General features: G+C 31.8%; 7 protein-coding genes across 12 annotated transcripts in view; 2 read left to right on the top strand and 5 right to left on the bottom strand.

Moving 5' to 3' along the window:
• Nucleotides 1-966: 966 nt before the first annotated feature.
• Nucleotides 967-2,583, bottom strand: LOC122526077 (calcium and integrin-binding family member 3). 2 transcript variants are annotated; one of them, XM_043649231.1, is made up of 4 exons: nt 2,145-2,583; nt 1,967-2,087; nt 1,673-1,841; nt 967-1,352 (listed from the first exon to the last, which is right to left on the bottom strand). In XM_043649231.1, exons 1-4 carry the CDS (start codon nt 2,228-2,230, stop codon nt 1,135-1,137), a joined length of 594 nt encoding a protein of 197 aa, XP_043505166.1. In that variant the 5' UTR covers nt 2,231-2,583; the 3' UTR covers nt 967-1,134. The 2 variants fall into 2 exon arrangements, with proteins under 2 accessions (XP_043505166.1, XP_043505167.1); XM_043649232.1 differs by having other exon boundaries at nt 1,766-1,841.
• Nucleotides 2,584-2,682: 99 nt separating this feature from the next.
• Nucleotides 2,683-4,695, bottom strand: LOC122526075 (protein misato). Its single transcript, XM_043649230.1, has 5 exons — nt 4,571-4,695; nt 4,402-4,482; nt 3,876-4,322; nt 2,992-3,793; nt 2,683-2,921 (listed from the first exon to the last, which is right to left on the bottom strand). Exons 1-5 carry the CDS (start codon nt 4,646-4,648, stop codon nt 2,713-2,715), a joined length of 1,617 nt encoding a protein of 538 aa, XP_043505165.1. The 5' UTR covers nt 4,649-4,695; the 3' UTR covers nt 2,683-2,712.
• A 602-nt stretch (nt 4,696-5,297) lies between these two features.
• On the bottom strand, nt 5,298-6,794 carry LOC122526074 (G patch domain and ankyrin repeat-containing protein 1 homolog). The gene is made up of 2 exons (XM_043649229.1): nt 5,511-6,794; nt 5,298-5,445 (listed from the first exon to the last, which is right to left on the bottom strand). The coding sequence occupies exon 1, from the start codon at nt 6,723-6,725 to the stop codon at nt 5,628-5,630; it is 1,098 nt and encodes a 365-aa protein (XP_043505164.1). The 5' UTR covers nt 6,726-6,794; the 3' UTR covers nt 5,298-5,445; nt 5,511-5,627.
• A 771-nt stretch (nt 6,795-7,565) lies between these two features.
• On the top strand, nt 7,566-11,360 carry LOC122526066 (WASH complex subunit 4). The gene has a single exon (XM_043649214.1). The coding sequence runs from the start codon at nt 7,898-7,900 to the stop codon at nt 11,141-11,143; it is 3,246 nt and encodes a 1,081-aa protein (XP_043505149.1). The 5' UTR covers nt 7,566-7,897; the 3' UTR covers nt 11,144-11,360.
• A 158-nt stretch (nt 11,361-11,518) lies between these two features.
• LOC122526071 (CUE domain-containing protein 1) lies at nt 11,519-14,679 on the bottom strand. 2 transcript variants are annotated; one of them, XM_043649227.1, is made up of 5 exons: nt 14,296-14,679; nt 13,799-13,933; nt 13,346-13,721; nt 13,151-13,249; nt 11,519-13,093 (listed from the first exon to the last, which is right to left on the bottom strand). In XM_043649227.1, the coding sequence occupies exons 2-5, from the start codon at nt 13,913-13,915 to the stop codon at nt 12,957-12,959; spliced, it is 729 nt and encodes a 242-aa protein (XP_043505162.1). In that variant the 5' UTR covers nt 13,916-13,933; nt 14,296-14,679; the 3' UTR covers nt 11,519-12,956. The 2 variants fall into 2 exon arrangements, with proteins under 2 accessions (XP_043505162.1, XP_043505163.1); XM_043649228.1 differs by having other exon boundaries at nt 14,516-14,679.
• A 159-nt stretch (nt 14,680-14,838) lies between these two features.
• On the top strand, nt 14,839-16,596 carry LOC122526070 (protein-lysine N-methyltransferase EEF2KMT). Its single transcript, XM_043649226.1, has 5 exons — nt 14,839-15,315; nt 15,388-15,534; nt 15,623-15,808; nt 15,897-16,398; nt 16,478-16,596. Exons 1-5 carry the CDS (start codon nt 15,190-15,192, stop codon nt 16,588-16,590), a joined length of 1,074 nt encoding a protein of 357 aa, XP_043505161.1. The 5' UTR covers nt 14,839-15,189; the 3' UTR covers nt 16,591-16,596.
• LOC122526067 (MICAL-like protein 1) overlaps nt 16,270-24,163 on the bottom strand; it is a 37,230-nt gene continuing 29,336 nt past the window's right edge. Inside the window, exons 5-12 of one of the 4 annotated variants that reach the window (XR_006305945.1) lie at nt 18,694-20,225; nt 18,402-18,585; nt 17,965-18,300; nt 17,703-17,838; nt 17,391-17,619; nt 17,198-17,310; nt 16,498-17,087; nt 16,270-16,371 (exon numbers count right to left, since the gene is read on the bottom strand). Coding sequence is in view for 3 of the 4 variants with exons in the window: in XM_043649215.1 (XP_043505150.1) it covers nt 16,897-17,087; nt 17,198-17,310; nt 17,391-17,619; nt 17,703-17,838; nt 17,965-18,300; nt 18,402-18,585; nt 18,694-20,225 (2,721 nt within the window). In the remaining variant the exon portion in view is untranslated. Of the gene's footprint in view, nt 16,372-16,428; nt 17,131-17,197; nt 17,311-17,390; nt 17,620-17,702; nt 17,839-17,964; nt 18,301-18,401; nt 18,586-18,693; nt 20,226-23,921; nt 23,976-24,163 lie in introns of those variants that run through there. The other 3 variants (XM_043649217.1, XM_043649215.1, XM_043649216.1) reach the window with 3 other exon arrangements.

Genomic DNA, 24,163 nt, shown 5'->3' with positions numbered 1-24,163 from the left:
TGAAATTAGCAAGTAAAACTAAAAGATCATTTTCAAAGAAGTATATATATATATATATGTACTATGTATATTTGAAAAGAAAGAAATAAAGAAGGAGAGAAAATGTTGAAGCAGCGGCTCCTGCTCCTCCTCACGAAGCAAGCTTCTACGGGGAAAGGGGCCTCCCGACAGCAAGACTGGTGGAGAGGACGAGAAGTGACCGGATGGCCTTGGTCTCGAGACTCGGTTAGTTACCGTGCGGCCGACTATAACCGGCCGTGCCACAGGGTGGTATCTCCGATTTCGACCGCTTTTTGAGACGACCGACCCCGCCACAGCACCAGAAGCGACTGGAGAAGGAGAAAGAGAACAAGAGAGAGAAAGAGAGAACACGATCGAAAGGGACGACAACGGCTTGCTTGCTTGCTTGCTTGCTTCTCCTTCCCTCGTGTACGCGATTCCTTCTTCTCGATGCTCCCGAACGCTCCGACTATATCTTCAGAGTCGTTGAGAGAGACTCGGAGAACCGGATTGATCAAAATTTCTCTTTCTATCTCGTCTTGATTCATTTCACCAATTAAATTTATCGTTTTATTTCTATATGATAATCGATCAAATGTATTATTGTAAAATAATATTTTCTATCTCGAAACCCCCTCCCTCCCACCCCTGCTATCGTATAATTTTGTTGAAAATCGTTAAACCCTATATAAGATTTCCTTCTTGGTCTTCGATACTTGTATAAAGGAGGAATGAATGGCCTGCTTACTTATACCCAGCATTGCTCGTTGTTGCTCAACAGGGGCGACTCGCGGAGAACCCGTGCAAGAAAGTATGCCTGTAACGTGTAACAGGGTACATAGTAGTATCTCTTCGGTACAGACTCTTATACCAAGCTAATAATTATCCCATGAGTTTGCGAAATAACGTTCACTGTGTTCACTGGCCGATGTTTTGCCAGCCAGGATGCTTTTTCGCCGCCATTAATTATAAACGAACGCGTCTTTATTCTTGCTGCTCGTTAAAAGCGTTTAATCAGTGTATTACTACTACTACTACTACTTGCTATTTAATCAGTTTCCTTAACTCGAACTACTTTTATTTCTTCTTCTTCTTCTTCTTGTTTTTTTCTTCCTTGATCAAACGAGATAAGATTTATATTCTTATATGAAAGGTCGAGATGAAATCTGGTGCTCTAGTCACTACGTGTTCAAAATCAAGATAAGAGAGAGCACCATCGCCATCAATGTCACTTTCCTCTAAAACTTTTTGACAGACAGTGTCTACTTCCTCGCTAGTTAAACCACCTTGAACAAGTTGTCGACAGGTGCGTTCTAAATCACCGACACCCAGCACACCATCCTCGTCGAAATCTATCGGAGAAAATGAAAAAACTTTGTTGGATTTATTATTACATATTTTTCATTTATTCTATCATTATAATTATATAGATGTCGTTGTCCTTGAAAATATTTACGAAATAAATACGATTTTGATTACGTCACGATCTTTATTATGAGTCATTTGAAAAACCTAGATTTGATATTAAAATTCTATGAAATCCGGTTTGGTTACTGAATGTTAAGAAAGCATTTGTTTCATTCCGAGTTGGCAAGAACAACGACATCGACCTCGAAGTACTCTCACGATCCGTCTGTCCTTTCGTTAGTCCGGTTCATGTACTTGGCCGTACCGTAAATCTTAAAGGCGTAAAAGACCTTCAGATCCCGCGGTGCCTGCTCCGAGAAGACAGACATCATCTCGAGGAAATCTTCGAAACAAATACCTTCGGTGTCTTCTGATTGTTGCCTTCTATTACTTTTTGTGAACACTTCAGAAATTCGTTCTCTAAATGGATTTTCCTAAAGAGAGAAAGAACAAAAAAAAAAAAAACCAGGAGGAAGGTAAAAAATAACTGGTTTTACAACTTCTTGTTATTGTACCGAATAAATTCGTTTTTAATAGCACGAATATATTTAATACGAACCTTGAGTTCGGGAATACGCGCAAGACAAGACAGTGGTAAGCGTAAAGTTGATGCTTCCTGTGACGTCATCGTACGTGGGACCATTCCAGGATCACCCATCTCTCGGAAACGTTTAAATATCCTAGAAAAAAATAAGAAAAATATGTAAATGTGATAAAAATGATTAGAGCAGGGTTACCTTAAAATTTCTTTGCGCGTAAAAAATGTACAATCTTGATAATCTTCCAATTGGTCTTCGGAGAACGTGGCTACCTTGTTCCCCATAGTTTTGCCTTTGAAATTTATTCTCTTGTCAAGTATTTCGAAGAACAAATGAAAAACTAAACGAACGAAGCAAGAAAGTGGTAACTTTCTTGAAAAAATCCAACGAACGAAGCTTTTTCTGCGATGTATTTTAACGTGACTGAAGAAGAAGTTGTTAGTGGACTTTTACGTTCTGGGATGTTCGATAGGGTATTATATAGCCTTACTAGGGTGTGTCTTGCCACTCCCATCTTCACTGGGGTCGATTTGTTATATATATATATAGAGAATCATATTTTAAGATATATTTAAGATAACGCATTACGATCCTGTATATACATATGCTCATATACGAGTGTTTTAACGAAAGGATTCGTTTTTACGATAAAAACAACATGTTTTGCTGTTCGGTTTTTAAAAAATGATGAAAATTAAATATTATAGGTGTATTACTTATGTATTAAATATAAATATACAAAATTAGCGCGATTTTATTAAACTCCTTAAATATAATGATCTTCATAAGCTTCTTTACGATCCAACAAATAATTGCAACAATCATGAAATTCATTTTCATCGAGACCGGAGTCGGTAAATGCATGAAACCTATTAATACTTCGTACTCTCATTAATTGATTATGCAGAAGTTCAAACATCGATCCCAGATTTTTTCCAGTATGTAATCCAGCCATTACTGGGACTGATCGTACTTCTGCAGAAAAAAAAGTAATGTTGTAGAACAATAATGCATACGTTTGTTTGTTAAAATATTTTGGATTTACCTTCTCCGACTGGCCATCCCGCGATATCTCCGGTTTCCGTAACGTTATTGTTGAAAATTTTCGGATAAGGTTGTTTTATTTTGAGACTCGATTCTATGGTCGACAAATACGTTGCCGATGCTTGATATATATATGCTAAATAACACGTCATCATTTCGTGTACGGTCGAACATCTGTATGCAGGTTTGGACATTTGTTTCTTAGCTTTATCCATCGGTCTTTTCAATCTATCTTCCGGTATTCCTCGCAATGCTATACTTTGCATATTTTTATCTATTGGTATATCACAACTAGGCGTCAAACTTGTCAATATAGAACCTTCATAATCGTCTAATACGTCGATCAAATCTCGTTTTACCGCCATTGGAAATGGTAAACTTAAACTAGTTATTGCCGCCTTCCCATTATAAGAAAGATCGGCGCATAAATCGGATAAAACTACATTCGCATATTCTTTACGTCTATATCTCAAACTCAATGTGTCCAATGCAGTTGCCAATATCGAACTGGTATGATATTTAAGTTCTAATTGGTAATTTAAATTGTCAAAGTTTCGAGGAATGCCTATTTGGGGCCAACCACTTTGCCCACAACAAAGAGGACTAAAGAGCGATGAGTATTCTTCTAGCTGTTGCCAACATAATGCTATGTTGATTGCTTTAATTATGTCTGATGTAGATGAATCGGTGTTTTGACCGTCGATAGACGGAAATGTTATAATACTTTTGCCGTATTCGTCACGTAAATGTTGAATACACGAGACACCAAGCCCAGAAAATCCATCTGTTGAGTCAACCAGTACCTGTTTTTTTTTTTTAATAATAATATAATACTTAATCTATGTTTTTGTCATTACTATTATATAATATACATTTTAAACTTACTTGAAAGCCTTGCATTAAATCGCATTCTTCTACATAAGCTCGTATTTTATCAGTGAAATCATCTGAAAATTGTTCCTTGTTCCATAAATTTCTACCATATGTATAAATATCGAACTGATGATCGCTAGAATTATGTTCGTATTCTTTTATAGTGTTAACTGTTCTCGAATGAAATCTAGGCACCAAGTAGTCGACCCATGTGTTTACTGAATTTTCTAAATCAATTTCTTCCAATTGTGCTGCTTCTACTGATTTATCTAAACCTTCTATGAAGGCTGGTTTAGAACATGGATTTTCTTCTTTTATCTCTATGTTTTGTTCATCCCATAATAATGGAGATAATTCTTCGTGTTGCGGAATATCATACAAAGTTCCACTTTCCTTTAAGTAACCCAATGTTCCTTTCAAATCCACTAATAAAAGTCTGGGACAAAACGTTACTTGTTTCTAAACAAACAAATAAACAATAATCAAAAAACAAAATAGCAAATTATGTTATTTCTTTAAAATTGTTCTGTTTCTTTACCTTGAAGTTTTCTCCTTCTCTGTATAAAATATCATGATTTATTTCGGAAGGATTATTAGGATCATAAGAAAAATTAGTTTCCTAAAAAAATGTGCGAACATAAGTAAAACATTGATGAAATATTTTTAATTCAAAAATAAGATGAAAGTTTAGAAAATTGTAATAATACCTGAAGATTCCACCAATGGGTCCCAATGAAGTTGGAATAATGGCCCAATTGAATTGTTAATATTTCTCGTGTTGTCATTTTTGTATTAATTCTTTCTTTAAGAAATTGATGTAAAAAAATTTGATTAATCAAATTTAATTACATTTGATCATTGTAGTTATTAAAATATTACATTATACGCAATTTAATGTAACACTATAATTGTATTTATTACAAGAGTTGAACTATTTGAATTGTTTTCACATAACCTCACATTGATATACCCCTCGTATAAACCAACGTAGTTGTATGGTGAAAATTCTATAAGTGGACAAAATACTTATTTGTCTAGTTCTCGCTAGAGTGCATGTCAATCGCAATTATATTATCGCAAATATATTATTAATATATATCATTATTATTGATATTTCATAATTTATATTCCTAAATATAAACACAAAAAGCAGCCTTATATATTTTAACTATTATAATTTCAATAATTTTATTCTTTTTTTCTATCATCACATATTAATTTGATATTTATTTATATTTCACTTTATTGAATATTAATTTGAATATTACATCTTTTTAATCTGAAAAATGTAAGGTATAACAATTATAAAATTTAATAAAAAATATATTATGTAAATATTTCATAAATTATATTATATGATCTTACGCAATTGAAGCGCTTCAAAATATCAAGTAAAAACGATTTAATTATTCTCATTTTTCGCGTTCTTCTTCCTTTTGCAACCTTGATCTCTTATATATTCAAAATGTTATTTTACAGTTGGACATTTATTCTTGACAAACTAACAATTATTTCTTTACTCGCTTCTCTTCTCGATACTGTTTCAAACGTTGTAGTCTTTTTTTTGTTCATATTGTATCACCTAGATAGATAAAAAGGAATTAATATATAATTGAATAACCGAAAACCTAAGTAAAAAATACTAACATGTAAGCACAAAGAAATAGTATGAACTTGCGGTATTTATGACAATTTATACATTGTTTCTATTCAGTCTTAGGTTTCACATAAAGATTAGTGAAATTGTAAAAAGCAATTTGAACATTAAGACAATGCAATACGAAGCACTCTTTCTTTTCTAGCTTCTCTGTTAAGTAACTTTTCTCTGTCTCTCTTTTTCAATGGTTTTTGCTTATAAATTCTAACATTTTTAACTGCATTGGTATCACCGGGCATAAAATGTGTTATTCTAGATTCTACTTCGCCAGATTGTCCTAAACCTTTGCGATCCATTTTAAGCGTCGTTTTAATTGGATATTTAATTCCTTTACCGGATGGCCCAAGTCCCCCTTCCTCATCCCAACCAGTATTTAAAAGCATTTGATAACCTTTATTTTGTTTCGATATACCGTATATTGCATTTGGCAGTTTTGGTTTGGTATTAAAAATATGTAAAGTAGAAGCTTCGTGCTTTTTTACCGTCGTCTCTCGAAAATTTCTTTTACATACGTCGCAATAAAAATGCGTATTTTCTTGCAATTTGTCTTTGACATTATCCTCGTCGTTAGATATGCTTTCCTTAGAATTTTTCGATATTTCCGTTAATTCTAATTTATCCGTTTGAGTTTTAATATTTGTTAGATCATGCTTTTTTCTCAGCAAAGCAACTATATTCAAATGATTTCTTTTTAAAGCTAATTGCGCCGCTGTAAGACCTGACTTTTCTTTTATTCTTCTGTTCGCCCCTAGTTGTAATAAAAATTCAATCACTTCTAAATGACCGCAATAAGCAGCCGACATTAGAGGAGTCCAACCAAAGTCATCCGATACATTAACATTCTCCACTGTAATATGTTTCTGTAAAAATTTTAAATCCTTCTGTTCCACTGCTTTTAATATGGCATTGATCGTAACTTTTATGACTGTATTTTCAGTCGCATGAGTTTTTTTCTGCTGAACCGAATCCAATAACGATTTTGTATGCAAGATGCTCTGTGCATTACTACTTTTCAGTCTTAGAGATGTAGGTTTTTTCGTCGCAATTATTTCACCCTCTTGTTTGATTATTTCTTCGTAAGCTAAACGTGCTTCTTCACCTTGAAAATTTAAGTCGTAATTACTTTTTTCTGGTAATATTTCACGAGATTCATTGGAACCTCTTATAAAAGCTTTCCATAAAATTCCTATGGACGTTTTCTCCATATTATCATTAAAATATCATCGTTAAGCACTTTTTTAATCTAAATTTGAATAATTTAGTATAAAGGCTTTTCAATACATTCAATATTTTCTTATCAGTCTTTTATTTATGTTTTTCTTTTAGTGGATAAAATAAATATAGCTCCTTCCTATCTCACTGTATTTGTATTTACATCTGCAACAACAATTTTGGTTATATTTAATAAAAATAATATCACATATGCAATATATATATCATTAAATTTTAAATTATATAGAAACGTATTTGATAAAAAACCTAAACAAAAAATCGACAAATTGACAGATGTTAGAGGAAAATTTAGGTTATGCCAATGTAGGTTAACCTAAAGATTATAATATTAATGAAACATATACCTTTCTATCTGCATGTTGATTTTATTAAGAAGACATACGAATAATATAGAATAATATTCGTAAAATAAACATTTCACTTTGACAGTAAGAAATAAAGGGTTATAAAATTTTTTCTACTAACCGATAAATGTACATATACGTCTGTATTATTTTCAGCGGTGAAGTAAATTTGAGGAGGTTGCAACAGCCAATCAGAGTGCTCCAATGATCAATCAATCGCGAAGATCGTATGAAAAAGAAAATAATATTACAATCAATCGATTTATTATAATAGTCGATACTTATGAAATAACATAATATCGATCATGTGATTGGCTAATAAGAATTTCAATTTTTAAATTCCAAATTGGAAATTCGCGCCTACCGAAATTTCATATTAAAATTACATCGTGTTTGTAATGAATTTATATTTAAATAAATAAATTTATAACTGGAAAAATGTGTGTGTGTGTGTGATTTAAGTCTAATAAAATAAAGAAAAACTATGTTAACTTAATATTTACATCTATGTCTTCTAGAATTTCACATTTTTATTGTAAGACACATATTCATGTAGACGGTAAGTTTTATTTTAACCCTAAACCTGTATTTTTGGAAGGAAGTGTTTGATTAAATTGAAGTTTGTATTAGTTGGCAATACTGTTTGTAGTAATGTGTCAAAACTGTGTTGTTATGTGTCAAAGTATGTAAAAAAAAAGTGTACAATTAAAAGAAAAAGAAAATAGTATAATTAATGTATTTAGTCGAATGATATAGGTTTATATTTAAATTTTTAATAGAAATAAACAATTTTGTAACTAATGATGATTGAATCGTCATCGTGGAATTCGAAAAAAGATGAAACCATATACAAAGCTGCCGGTTCCATGCTATTACGGAAGTATGGACAATTTTTTGAAACACTGGCAGATAGATTTTGGTTAAATGATTCGACATTGGAATATTTTATGGAAGGTCCTATTAGACTTGTCTATCAAACTGTCGAAGATATCAGCATTATATCATTGGTAGAAATGGAAAGCAAAGATTTGTCTAAACTACTAGCTGCTGTTGCAGGAACATGTAGAGAAATAAGACTGTTAAAGAAAGAAGCTAATACTTTCTATGCTAAACTCTTTGCGCTAAGCGAAAAGAGTATGGACAACGAACTAAAAAACGCTGCTAGCTTTTTATCAGATCTTCAATCTTTATCAACTTTTGTAAATAGAATAATGACAGTTTTACAATTAACTACTCAGCAGCTATACAGTTTGGCCGGAGGATCCCATGAGATATATTTGCCTGCTTTAATAGAACATTTCATCGATTTGTTTGTACTTCTTGTAATATTTGACGAAATTATCGATGCACACCCGTCGATATCAGGTTATTGTGCTAAGTACAAGATGAATATATCTTTCGTAAGGTGTAATATGAAGCAGTTTGAAATATCTGAAGCTAAACTTCATATGCTTGATAAATTGATCAAAGATTTGAAGGAACAGTTGTTGGGGAAAACTGTGTTTTCTAAAGCACTCGAATATGTAATGGATGTAAATAAAGGTCCGATTATGAACGATCAAATTGTTAATTATTTGAAAAACTTGATGTCAGACGTCGAGAGTAAATCTAACGACAATGCTGCATTGAATAAAAATTGGATTAGAGCTAACGTCGGTGTCGTCGTAGTAACTAAATTATTTGGAACCTGTGATAAGAAATTAGTTAAACGGGTAAACGAAACTAACAAAAAGTTTTATGCTGTAACATTATTTAGAAACATCATTTGGATACCCAGTAAATTTTTACATGAATTCTTACCAAAGGAAGTTGGGAGTGCTGTTAGTTCACAAATAGGTACAAAAATTCTTTTAAACAGAACACAAAAATTATCTGTTACCATTAATGTTTTAATAAATAAAGCTATGACGTGGTGCTTAGAGATGCAGAACATTTTAAAGAAAGGTAGTCTTCAAATTTCTGACATAGGAGACAAGCGTATATTACTTACAGATATAATAACGTTATTTGGACAAATTAAAGAAATTATATCTTTTATAACTAATCTGCACGCTAATCTGGCCAAACCTATGAATCGTAACACGGTTAAACATATTTGTAAACTTATAGAAATACAGAAATCTCTTCAAACATGGTTCTATATATTGGGTCCAGTTGTGGTGCGATCACAAGATCAAGTTTTACAATATCTTAGTTATTATATTTTAGTCATACTCGTAACAGCCAGAAAAGGCTTGATTCAAAAAGATAGAGGCTATAGCAAAGAAAGACTTGATGCATTATCGTTAATAGGACTAAGTATGCGCCTAATGAGTGGCCCTATTAGCGCCGATGGAAGATTAATAGTCAGATGTGCACTTGCATGTGCCAGTCAATTGACGGAAACTTTCAAAGATGAGGATATAATAAAACTCAAATTTTTGTTAGATAATTATGATATCTTTGCGGAACTTCAAGACAATGTTGATGAACTCTGCGATTATTCGGTATTGTTTCATCATAGGAAAATGATACCCGCGTATCTTTCTTCTGTTATTCAAGAAAATATCAACATCAGTCATCTGGCAAATTTTTTTGGTGCATTTGATAATGTTATAGATCAAGAAGAATTATCTGACACGAATGAACAACTAATTAAAGATTTAAGGGAAGATTTACTTAAAACTGTATTAGAACCAGCTTGTCGTGAAATTGAAACAAGCCTACGACTTCACGTATATGCACACTTGGAATTGGATTTCCGTATTCCGATTTTGGAGGGTGTTAAAGATGGTGGAAGAATAGTACATTCATTGCCATTACCTTTAGTTGATACAATGATATATGCTAAAAGGTTTGTCGAACATTATCTAGATGATATGTTTTATAATCTCACGACAGTGGCATTGCATGATTGGAAAACTTATAGAACTATGCATGCTCTGGCTAAATACAAACTAAATCTCGATACTGTACAAAATCATTTGCCGACGCAAACTTTGGAGCAAGGTGTAGATGCTTTGGAAATTATGAGAAATATCCATGTCTTTGTATCCAAGTATTTATACAATTTAAATACGCAAACATTTATAGAACACACGAGTAACAATAAACATTTAAATACCATTGGTATTCGTCATATAGCCAATTCTATAAGAACTCACGGAACTGGTATTATGAGTACTACCGTCAATTTTGTCTATCAATTTCTTAGTGTTAAATTGCAAACATTTACGCAATTTATGTTCGACGAACAAATCAAATCCAGACTGATGCGAGATATAAGATTTATCAAATCTCAACGAGAAAGTGGGGCCATACCATACACCTACGAGAGAGCAGAAAAATTTCAAAAAGGAATAAGAAAATTGGGAATGACTCCCGATGGATTAAGTTACTTGGATCAATTTCGTCAATTGATAACTCATATTGGAAATGCTCTTGGATACGTACGATTGATTAGATCTGGTGGATTACATGCTAGCTCAAAAGCGGTTTCGTTTCTACCGGATATTCGTTCGAATATGTCCTTTGAAACGATGTGTAAGAATTTAAATTATAACGAAACGACGCAGGCTGCGGCTAAACGTTTGGAGGATGACATTGGAAACTTGGTTCACAATTTTACGGAAGGCATGCATTATTTTAAATTACTCGTTGATGTATTCGTATCCACTTTTCGAGATCCTAAATGGCATCATTTGCAAAGATTCTACGCTATTGTACCACCGTTGACATTGAGTTTCGTCGACAATGCGGTATCAAATAAAGAAAAGATGTTTAAAAGAAATCAAACTGGTGGAGCTTTTACAGATGACGGTTTTGCAATGGGAGTGGCATATATAAATGCACTTCTTGATCAAAGCGCCGAATTAGATGCGTTGCATTGGTTTGAAACTGTGGAAAATCATATCAACGCTGAAAATAAAGACGATCGTGGCGATGAAAAGTTGCAACAAACCAGGGCACTAACTATGAAACGTTTAGCAGAAAGAAGCGCTGAATTTCAGTTATTGTATTACAGCCTTTCTGGTGCAAGGGTGTTCTTTAAACAACCGGACTCATAGTGAAGTTATTTGTTGCAATTGAAATACTTGAAATATTTCTAAAATCGATTTTACTCTGTTTCTTTAAAAGAAAATAAGATGACAATTAGTCTTAAGTTTTGATTGTTAAGTTTAACTCTCTTTCATATTTTATATATTTAGTTAAATAAAACCTTATAAGCAGCCACTGTATTATAACAATCTATTTCATAAAATTTTCAAACTTTATTTCAAACTATATTTGAATTTTGTATAATCCCTTACTATTCATCCTTTTAAAATAACTATATGATATATATATATTTTTTTTTTTCTCAGAGCATCTAGATTATTTCATATAACAAATAAAGTCAAGGTATTGATTAGCATTATAGGTTTAAATAAATTAGCATTATCGGCATTGCATCACTATCATTTATCTACACAAGAAATGTGTACATACCATACATTATATAATTCTTCTTTCATTCTTTTTTTCTTCCCTCTTTTTTTATTTCTTTATCACATACAATCAAAGGCTTAGCTTGCTTGTTTGTTTTTTCAAATTAATATTCATCAAATCAGCATCACAATCAATTTATTTTTGTGTTTTTTCTAACACATGCCAAGGTATCTTTTAATTTGTAATGTATATTAGCTTATATAAACATACTACATTTATCAGTATCACTCCGTAATAGTCATTATGTAGGTGGTGGCTAGATTGTATGACTAGACTATATTACATTTGGAGATTCCTAACTAGCTTTTTATCATTCTTGTAATAATATAACGTAAACAAGAATTATGACTACGTGTCACAACCAATTCATCATATTTTCTTTTTGTTTCCTAAAAAATAGTATTAACGTATGACTATTTCAATGTAACGCGCGATTAAATGAATATAAAATGATAATTTTTAATACATGGTATCAATAATATCTGACGTTCTATCTTGTATATCGAGTGATATTATTTGTAATGTCAGTATTTTGAAGAGACATTAAAAGCCACAATAAAAAATATAATAAATACAAGTTAAAATAATTAGAGAAAGTATTTTCAATATTGTAATCTTTCTACTAATTTTCATATAAATAAAACTTGTATAAACTTGTATAAACAGAAGATTCTTATTTCATATAAAATAATCTAGGTTTCAAAAATTGATTTACTTTTTAAATCAATCAGATCATCTGTCTAATATTAAGTCAGATAATTTAATATTATCAGATCATTTGTCTAATATTAAGTCTTCTTTTCGCAATATTATTTATATCCATTATTATAAATAATATGGTACAATGTTTACCAAAACTAAAAATAGGATCTTAAATTTAATCATTTTGCTTTTAAAATTTTCATTATCGTAACACTACAAATCTCCTCGTTTACGTAATTCATCTATCATTATTGTTATCATCAATGTGTGTACCATAGTGTACTATTTTAATAACTATTGTTAGTATTATGCATATTCAACTGGATAAATTTAAAAGTAATTCATTAATTTACGATACTACTGTAATCTTCTTTTAATTAGCGTTATTCTATGATCTTCGCGAGTGTGGTGATATATTTCACATTTAAATTTAATTATCCTACGAGAATTGATTATCGTATATCTATTATTTGCTCGTAAATTAAAACTAAACCTATTGCATAAGTTATACTATACAGATTACCTGCAAATATAACTGTAGTTTAATATTATTTATTGAAAGATATACGTATTTATATATCTCAAATGTTAGTTATGTATACGCTTGTCTTTTGGGTGGCAACTAGCAAGCTATAATGAAATAATTTTGTTTTTTCTCAAGAAGTATTATGTTTTTAAGTTATATGACTTTTAAGATTGCGGTCTAGATGATTCTTCCGGATCTAGAAGATCATCGCACGATGCTGTGGGTGGTAATAATTGCCGTCCTCCTCGTTTCTTGCTACGTGTGAATACTTTTGTAAGTTGGGCGAACTTACGACGCGATACTAAAACAATACGTTAGATTATGTTCTAAAGTATTAATTTGATAATATTCAACGTACCTTTACCCATATTTCTTAATCTTTCTCTAAACAAATCCTCATCATCATGCCCACTTTGATTATTACATTTCTCCAAACTAGTACCTTGTAACTTTGAATCTGTAAAGAAATAAAATAATAAACAGTACTGCAAAGATATTAGAAATTATAATCGAAATGGTAAGATAAATAAATCATTTGTATATTTTATATTACCATTTTCTAAAGTAGAAAGAAAGTCTTCGTTCCAACGTAGCTGCGCCATAAATTCTTCATCTTGGAGAAACATGGCAATTCTTTCGTCTTCCAACATTGAATTTTCTTGAGAATATACCCCGTCTAAGGTATCCTTCGATAATTGCTGAGGAAGTCTAAGAAATGTATCCGGTAATGGTCCTAATAATGGAGGTTGCCATTTATGAAGATGTTTTAATGATTTATTAGAATCCGACTTGGAAGATTTGGTAATGTTAGGAAATTCTTCACTTTGTTCTAATTCGCTTCTTATTTTTTCATTCTCGTTGTCTGTACTCATAGATAACAATTGGTCAATCGTTGTATCTACGGCACCTTGATTGGATCTTAGCACAGCCTAAGAAAAAATATTTTATTATAAACAAAATAGGTCAATTCGTTATAATGAATGTACGTTGAAATGTACATTCTTACTTCGATTACATCATCGTCCATTTGTGGAAACATATTTTTAAAATCAGCCATCGCCTGATAAAACTCCAGGGTGGTCTGCTGTTGTTGCTGCTGCTGTTGTTCAGTAGCCGATGCCATCGTTGAGTAGTAATGAACCTGTTGAATTATAACGATAGAAAGGATATATAGGAAATTACATTATTTATCAATTATAAGTGTTAATTATATTATTAAAGAGGACATCGTTATTCTAAATTTATCATTTCAAACATAACATTTCAGAAGCGATAATTCTTATCAATTAATGATTATAATTTTAGAAATGTATTAACATTTTCTTATCGAGAAAGAAAACGATAATGTTATTGGCACAAAAGTTTGATGCAATAACGATATCAAAATGTATTTTTTTAAAAAAGAAATTGAAAGAAATATGATTACATCGAAAACAAACCTATATATCGCAAGTTCATAAATTACAAATGGTAATGAATAGTTGACATTTGATGATAACGTACCTTCGAGCTAACTTTAACAGTAACACATAGCTAGATCAACGAAGATTCTAAAACGTAACAGCGGTAAAAGCATTGCCAATGCTTCTTACCGGCTTACGGATTTGTTTTACATCGCTATATTGTTAATGTCGAAAAAAAATCAATTTTATTTAAAATCTTTTCTAACCGATAATTTGAGGAATTTTGATAGGCTTGATTTAAAAACGAAATTTGTATTTGCCTTTTAATAGAAACATCTGTCAACTGTCAAAATCTTGTTCTTTTCTCTCTTTCGTGTTGTTATAGATGGAAGACTACTCTTTTCCTATGTAATAACGTAGAATCGAAATATCAAAGGAGTAGGAGGAAGCATTTATTAAGGTGGTATACGACGGAAGTGAAGGTTATGTATGTTTCGCCATATCGATACGCTCCACCGTTTCGATACGTCAATATTTTTCGCGGCAAATTCGAAATATTCGTACTTCGGATAAATTGTAAACTTTTAAATAATTAATTAAATGTTAATATTACACGTAGTGAATACATTTTTGTAATAAAATAATTTATACATATTGAATTATTGTGTTTCCAGAGGAAATGGTTGATTAAAAAAAAAAACCCCCAAAAAATGGCTGAAGTATGACTTCCGTCGCACGAAGTTAGAAAAGATTTCCATGATTTCTCTATTTTCAGTATTTCGTGGTCCTTCTATAAGAAATCATGTGATATTTTGATACATTTAATTTTATAGTTTAAAGTTTCTAAAACGAAGAGAATAACTAGTGGTTAAAATTAGTAATACAAATTTATAATTGTGATTAGTAACATTGTAATAATAATACAAAAATAAATTAAAATGGTGTACGAATACTAAAGCAAAAAAGGTTTAATCAATAAAATACTTTTAAATATATGTTGTATATTCTAACCCATATTCACGTTCAATTAGTTTTAAACGATAATAATATGGATGACTGTATTCTTGATTTAAAGAAATTATTTTTTTGTTGTGCTCCAATAAATAATCTCGTACAAGTGGTGGGTAGAAAGAGATGATTATTTTTCATCTCAAGTCAAAATGTCAGATAATTCTTATGCCATTTTCTTCAGTTCCAGAAATTGAAAGAAAAAGAAAAAGTAATTAGTATTGACATTCAAAAGAAAATTCTGGACAATACAGTGAATCATATTTTGATTAAGCGATATCCTGTTAAATATTCCTATCAGAGAGCATTTACAAAGTTATTAATAGATGAGGTATAAATTTATACTTTTTATGTTTGAAAACAACTATTATTTGATCCTAGCGTTATTCTATTTTTCTTTTTTTTAATTGCTTTTACAGTTAGATTCAAATGGTGAGGAGATCGACGATGACGTTTATTCTTTGTATTGTAATTTCATTTTGTTTCCTGGAAAGGATTTGCATTATCGTCACTTTTTACAAAAACATGGTGATTTAGAATTTATAACACTAAAAGAAAGTATAAATATCGTATCCAAGGGGACAACTGGTTTATGCGTTTGGCAGGTGCATTTAATATAAATTATTTAAAATTATATATTAAATGTTTATATGCATATATATATAACAAAAAATATATTACAAACACATATAGGGTGCTTTACATCTGGCAGAATGGTCTTATAAAAATAGGAATCAATTTAGTGGGAAAAATATCTTAGAACTTGGATGTGGAGTTGGATTAACTGGTTTGAGTATTATCAATGCCTGTTCACCCAAGCAATATGTATTTTCGGATTGTCATGAAAGTGTTTTAGATATTCTTTGTGAAAATGTGAGATTGAATTTACTATCCGTATTACAAGACAAAGTATCTAATGAAATTTGTACGTTAAATGATAGGACGCAGTTACACATCAAATATAATCATTCGGATGTTAAAGTAATAGATTTGAAATGGGAAGATATAGAAAATTATACCGAGGAAGATCATACAGTTTATGACGTCATCTTAGGCGCGGATATTCTTTACGAAAGCACTTCGTTTTATTCGTTAATTATTGGATTAAATAGTTTCTTAACGTCTAATAATTATGCCATCATTGCCGCGACTATTCGTAACGAAGACACTGTAAAAAAGTTTCTCGATCAATTAGGTACGTTTTAGTAATAAATTGTGATAAATGTTACAAATTAAAAGTTTCGTTTTATTATTAATAATAATTTTCTTTACAGGAGAGCATGATCTTACCTACCTGGAATGTGACATACCAGAACAAACAATTTCAATCGAATCGAATCATGCACCTGTAAAGATACTGAAGGTATATAAAAAAAATTACAATTGAATCGAATGAAAGTGTGTACGAAAAAAATATTTTAACGCTCGAATATCACGTTCGTCTCCTTATCATAGCGATCAAGTAAGAAATATATATATATATATATATATATGTATATATATATATATTTATTTGTTATTAAACCATTAATTAGATTTACTCCTAGTGTTTTTTTAATGGTAATCTTTCCTATTTATATAAATAACAAATCTTGCGTTAAAAATATTTATAAAAGTATTAAACGATAACTGACTTATTTGCTATTTTTTAATATAGCTAGTAATATTTAACAGTTAATATTTGTAAATAAACTCAAAACCATTTCCGCTTGTTATGGCGTTTGAGTTTCACTTCAGTCTCATCCACGTCCTTATCGGCATCTTTTTTAGATAATTTTTTAAACTTCTTCTCTTTGATTTTCTCCTTTATCTTACTTTTTTTCGTTTTAGTCGAATTAGGAGAATAATCATTGTTACTATTGGTAGCGTCGCTTTTGTTTCTAGCTGTATAGAAACATGAACGAACAATTATCATTTTTCATCTTTTCTACAAAACATTTATTTTACACTAATATTTTGATTTATTCTTTAAAAATTGTTATCATCATACTTACCAGCAAATAATCCCATATGTTTGTTAATACTTTTATCTTCCTCAACTGCTCTTTTACGATCCATTTCTAAACATTCTACTATTTCGTTTCGCCTTTCTACGATTTCTACCAACCTGATGAACAAATTTATTTGTTTATTTCAAACATCATCATAAAATTGATGATATTTAATTTAAAAATCATTCATATATACCTTTGTATTAAAGCTTCTTCTCTCTGTTTATCAAAATCGGTTTTTGTAGCTTCCGGTTGGCACATAAGACAACGTATTTGATATTCAACATCAGCATGCTCCTCTTCCAATCTTTGTTGCCTACGAAGTAACATTAATTCGGCCTGCCTCCTAAATAATTCATTCTTTTCATTTACCAAAGCAAATAATTCCAAAATTAATTCTTCGACATCCATACTGAGAGAAGATTCTAAAAGAATGATTTTGTTTGTCATCAAATTGTTAATGAATGGAGTGACAAATCAAAATTTTTGATTTCATTTTCAAATTTACCATCGGCTCGAGGTCCAGTTTCACATTTATCTCTAATTAATTGTTCCAAACGTACACCCTGTCTTTCTAACCCTTGCTGCTGTAATTCTATTTCATCCAATTCTAATTTGACATCTTTCATTGACATAACTTTGATCTAAAAAATAAAAATATCAAATATAAAATTAAAGAGACAATTGAAAAGATCATTCTGTTAAAAATCAAAAATAAGAAATGAAAAAAAGTTGAATTTTAGTTGAAAAACTAGAAGGATGAGCCATACTTTTCTTCGATGCGGTGTTGGACGCGGTGGCGCCGGACCCTTCTTCCTCTTCCACTTTCCTTGAACACTTTTATCCGGATAAGATTTAAATTGTGAACTTTCTACGCAAGAAACGCTAGTCAAGCTCTGCCTATTTCTATTAGCTTCGTCCTTGTTATTTTTCTGATCTTCCCACATATTAACACGAGTATCGGCGATATCATCGGCTTGAATTATCGCTGATTCTTCAAGAAGCAACGGAGCATTGACTGATTCATTAGGAGTGCTCGTAGCTATAGGTGGAGGAGGAGCTGGCTTCGCCTTACGTGTTCGTGGTGTAGTACGGGGAGACACGCTCTGATAGTTGGAAAAAGAACATGATATAGAGAACGTACGAATGAAAAATAAACAATAAAATCAATCCGAAGAATATAGTACAAGTAGGAAATAAAACATACGCGATAGCCGGGGGAAGGGAACAGTTCTTTGGCCGTCGGTGGCAACGGTGCTGGTTTTTTCTTTCTATACGTTCCACCTGGCGTAGAGGTTGATTCCGAACTAGTTATGGAACTGTTTGATGCATAAACGCTTTTACGATTTAGCTCCGATTTACGTAGAGTCAATCCTAACTCGGTTGTACTTCTACAGTTTGAAAAATACGAGAATTGGATAAAACTTTATTGTATATATATATAAATTAAAGTATTCTAATGAAGAAAAACATTTAAAATGTAAAAAGGAATAACATACGTGATGGTACGTGGCCTAGGTATAGGTACTGTACCAGGTACCACGAGCCTTCGTTTGATTTCCGTATCGCTTTCATGTTCATCTTCCTCGTCACTGGAGAACGGGTTGAGACTGATCTGTGGTGCAGTCAAACGCCGTTTGGCTGGTAAAACAGTTGGTTTCGATGCTGGCAAAGGAAGCACCTCTTTCTCTATTTTATCTTCATCCTCCTCTTCATTAGCAACATCATCGTCAAAAGGATTCGTCGAGATCTTGCTAATATCTTGAGCGGCATTCGAAACACTGTGATATTCTTCCTCATTTTCTTCGTCGCTTTTAAAAGGATTTAATTCTTCCGGATATTGTTCACTGGTGGAAGGATCATTTCCGCGAGCAGTTAAGAAAATAACGCTGTCAACAGATTCATCAACTACAGAATCTTGGATTCTACTATCATCCCTATACTCGGTACTACTCTCGCTTATGGGACTCTTAACGATTTCCTCCTTTGGCACATTGTTCCTCCTGTGTGCTCTAACAGGCGGGGACGGTATTTGAACTTTATTCGAATCGCTTAGCGAAAGCGTCGTTTCATCTTGCGAAGGTGTCGTCGCCGAGCAATTCGAATGAGTAATAATAATTGACTCCGATTTTGGAAGCAGGTTGGCTTCCTCTTTGGAATTCTTGGTATCTACGATACTCGACGATCTTGGTCGAGGTCGGTCATCGAGATTCGTCGATTCCTCCGTACGAAGGTCTTCCTTCTTCTTCTTCTTATTTTTCTCCTCCTCCTCCTCCTTCTCATCATCATTTTCCTCCCTTAATTCTTCATTATTTTCTCCAGAAAATATCTTCTTCATAGTTCTATCATTATCATCATCATTATTATCATTAACATTCTCTCTGTTCTCCACATTTTTCTCCGAGAATAATTGACTCGCCATAAAGTCGAGCCTCATTCGCGAGGTCTGCGATATCAAATCTGGTATCTGTGCGTCTACCGATCGTTTCCTAGCAAGAACGACTTCCTCATCGTCCTTTAATTCTAATACCATTTTCCGTTCAGTTTTTTCTTCGTCATTGAGAGACCTTCGGTGGCCGTAACCGGAAACTCGGTTATCCACTATGTCCGCCATTTTCGCTTTTTCTTCGACTTCTTCAACCTGTTCAACAACAACCTCTTCTCCTTCGACTTCTACCTCTTCTTCTTCTTTTTCCTCCTCCTCCTCCTCCTCCTCCTCCTCCTCTTCGTCTTCTTGTTCTCCGTTACTTTTGTCGCTAAAATTGTCTAAACGACGATTCGCCAATAAAGACAACGACGACGAGGTCGACGTCGACAAAAAGGTTCTTTCCTCGTCGGGACAGGTCTCGCAGCAATACTGGCCCTCCTCGGTCTCGTAATAATTGTCAGGCATCAATTGGTGCCCACAACGGGCACAACGGAAACAGGTACGGTGGTAAGCAGCGTGTCCGATCACCAGCTTCTCCGCAAGGAACACCGGAAGTCCGCACGACGCGCACGGATCTCGACGCATTCCCAGACGCGACCCCACCTGTAAATCACCACCAAAATTTATCCATTAATTTCATCCTTTTTCATTTACCCTTATTCATTTTCCTTTTATTATTTGCTCTTTTATTTTTTTTTTCTTTTCTCGCTAGTTAATCACGTTTTTTTTTAGAAAGAAAGCAAGAGAGAGAGAAAGAAAGAAAGAGAGAGAGAAAGAGAAAAATACAAAGAGGGATACCAATATTGATTATTGTATTATTAATCGAATAGATGAAGTAAGTAGGAAAATGTATACACGTACAATGTTTTATACACTATTCCGTTTCTATTCATATACTGGCATCATGCCTTCCACCATCTTGTGAATAAATCTTACAGACTGAGAGGGAAGAGAAAGAGGAGAGAGACAGAGAGAGATATAGGGAGTATTTTATACAACTTTCCTCACTAATAAACTAATGCTATTAATTCCAATAAGGAATAACACAACATTATTAAATGTATTGAAAAAGCAAAAATCAGAATATCAAATCTATTTACAATATATCTATATACAGGGTGAGATAAAAATTGCTTTACCTAGAAAGCTCTTGCACAAAAGTTACAAGATATGGATATGGTTTAGAGTTATACTTTTTTTGGGAAAAGGATTTTGATTTCACCCTATATATGTATATACTAAACTGTTTCGTATAACCAGTACGCATATACGGTATAATTCTTTCTTTCATATTGTTAATAAATATCTTATGAACGAAGAGAAAAGTGCGAGAAAGAGAGAAAAAGCCTACTTATTCCAATTACCATTTCGTTACACCTTCTTTTACGTTGAAGAAACGATAAGAGGATAGAGTCGAGGAGTTCTAGCTCGCTACTCCTTTTCTCGCCAGCTCATATGCAAATTCGACGAGTACGAGTTAACGAGTTTATCTGCCGACTCTTGTTAGGGGACTATCGTTAATACCGCACAAAACCACTACGACACACTGTCCCTAGTCGTGTTAATTTATGTTCATTCAAGTTATCTACTCGCCTTATTTTTACTTATTATTATTATTATTATTATTGTTATTATTATCAAAGTTTTTCAATGAATGCGTCTACTTACTGTATTAATAATTAACAATATATTCAACGATTTTTTACTCTTCAAATTGTGCATCGTATGTTAAAAACTGATGCACGGTGTCATATACACCCAGTAGGATTGTATAACGAAATTAATATTAAAAAGAGCTAGAAATTTTGCATTACCATGCATAATATTCTTTAACACGTTGCAGCAAATTTGTAATTAAAATACATTTGAATATTATTTTATTAATAATAATATTATTTACTCGATTTTTTTAATTAATTTATATACTCTCGCGTTATATCTTTATTTTTTATAGTATTATTATTATTTTATTTTACGTATAATATTTTATTCACCAACGAAAGAGAAAAAAAAAGAAAAAACAACACACTTCTCGTTACGATCGTTCAATAAATTACGTTTCCTTGAAAATTCGAGCACTACTTATATGAGCAAAGAAAAAAATGTCTTCTTTTTTTTTTTAACGCACGTACGCAGGAACGATTTTTGTTGGTTTTTTTTTCTTCTTCTCTTTCTGTTATTCTCGTTTGAAAAATTGTTCTGAAAGGCGGGAAAATGATAAAAGAAATACGTGACGCGTTGTATAAGTATTGTTGGTTGGTTGTGTCGTCGTGTGGTAGTGGGTACTACTCGAGTCAAGTGGAGAAGAAGAAGAGACTAGAAGAGAAGAGAGTGTAGTGACCGTAAGCCCGATTTCTATTCGCTTCTCATCGACGCGTGCGTTCCTCTTGGCTTTCCTTAGAGCTTTTGTTTCTTTTCTTTTTTATTTCCTTTCCTTTCCTTTCTTTCCTTTTCTTTTCTTTTCCTTTCTTTTCTCTTCTTTTCGTTTCCTTTGCACGCACGAGCCAACGACGTATAAATAGAATATAGCGTACCATCGTGCCGATAGAATCCAACCAAAACGTGTCTTCTCTCGATCGTTTATCTATCATTTTTTTTTTTTTTTAATTTCTTACAACTCTTTTTATTTCGTAATAATTTTAAATAATCATTTGTTTTGTATTTTACGTTAATATTTATTAATATTTACTTTTTAATATTATATATTATATATATTATTTATATATATATATATTATTATATTATTATATTATATATATACTTAATATATATTATATTATATGTACAAGAGATAAGATTCAATATTTAACTGTTTCAAAGAAAGCCAAGGGAACCAGTTCTCGTTAAATGGAAAAAAAAAAAACAAATTTTCTACAGTTTAATTAAAAAGGAACGAGAAATTATAGAAAAAAAAAAAGAAAAAGAAAGAAATATACACGGGTGGGCTGAAAACTTTGAAGTTTAATAAACGACCGAAGGGTTGAAAAGTTTTGAGCCTAACACAAAGAGCGCTGAAAAGTTTTTCAAGATTTATAGTTTTCCACACCGTGGTAAGCTAAAAAAAAAACACTTATCAGCGGTTTTCGTAGTAAGCTCAAAACTTTTCAACCCATCTCGTATTAGGCTCAAAATTTTTCATCCCTTCTCGTTGTAAATTGAAAACTTTTCAGCCCTTTTGCATATGAAACGTTTTTCTTTGTTCTTTTATAAACGATTGAATATTGAGCATTGAATTTTACTGTTTGCACACAGTGTATGGTTTTTTGATGGACCAATACATTTGTAAAAAATTTAAAAATAATCAGTGTCCTGTCAATTTGGTTCTAAAAATCATTTCAATTAACGGAACAAAATCTTCAACGATTTGCGTATATTTAAAATCTCGTACGATCATTTCTTTGATCAAAAGTTTCTTATATATCATAGAATATTATTTTTCAATCATCGTTGGCAAATGCAAAACGTAAATACAGAATTGAAAATAGGTAAAACAAAGTACAATTTACATGTATTCGCAAATTCAAACGATTCTATTCGATAATTCGTTTCGGAAAACGGTATATCGAGATATTTCTAATTACATAATGTACATACAGGTGGTTTTATATTAAAAAGAAAATTAAAAGATAAACGTGTAAATCATTTCATCACATTCGCTTACTTAACGAGAAAAAAAAAACAGAAACAGAAAAGGGAAATAAAATGGATTAAAGAGATAAAGACGGGGAGAGAGAAAGGTATAAAAACTTTTTCATTATTATCGTATACGTGTATCGTGTATATAAACATGACCTAATTTCAATTTTCGATCCCTTCTAATAAGGTAAAAAGAAAAGTTTAAAGAAAATGAGCAAATAAAAAATCTCGTTTGAGCCTAATCGTATAATTAAACAAATAAATAATTTTAAGAAAAAGAAAGAAAAACAAAAACAAAAACAAAAAAAGAAAAAGTAAAGTAAGCGAAAGATGTAACAATGTTAATGGAAACGTTACACGGAAACAGGTATTAATTTTGCAATGTTATTGGTAAGTCATGCAGAATCATAGCACAATGAGAAAGAAAATAAAGATAAAAATAAAAGTAAAGAAGGTAAAATAAGAAAAAAAAAGATAAGAACGAATAAAAGCATGCAAGAATAATTACCCCCCCCCCCCTCAAAAACAACCAAAACTAATTACAACAAACAAATACAAATAAAAAAAAATATAAAACAGGTAAAGATAAAGGAAAAAGAAAATAAAGAAGAAAAAAAGGATAAAGATACAAGCAACAAAACAATAAACGACAAAGCGAATTACCTTCTAGCAGAATATTTCAGGTTTATATTGCCCCATTAAGTCCAAGCTTTCCTCCTGGGGAACAAAAATAAACGGTGAGAGAGGAGTTAACACGTGTTTCCAATAGAAAGAATGGAATGGTCCGGGTCCACTCGCGATTCGTAAGTTTTGCGTGGTCTTTTTTTTCAATAAAATAGACTAAAATTTGTTTCCTGTATAAAACAACAACGAGACAAGAAAATGGTAACCAACAAATAACGTTA

Source organism: Polistes fuscatus, unplaced genomic scaffold (assembly GCF_010416935.1).
Source record: "Polistes fuscatus isolate 324 unplaced genomic scaffold, CU_Pfus_HIC Scaffold10, whole genome shotgun sequence".
Taxonomy (NCBI): Eukaryota; Metazoa; Arthropoda; class Insecta; order Hymenoptera; family Vespidae; genus Polistes; species Polistes fuscatus.
The sequence above is the reverse complement of the archived record's forward strand: the minus strand, read 5'-3'. Positions and strand labels throughout refer to the sequence as shown.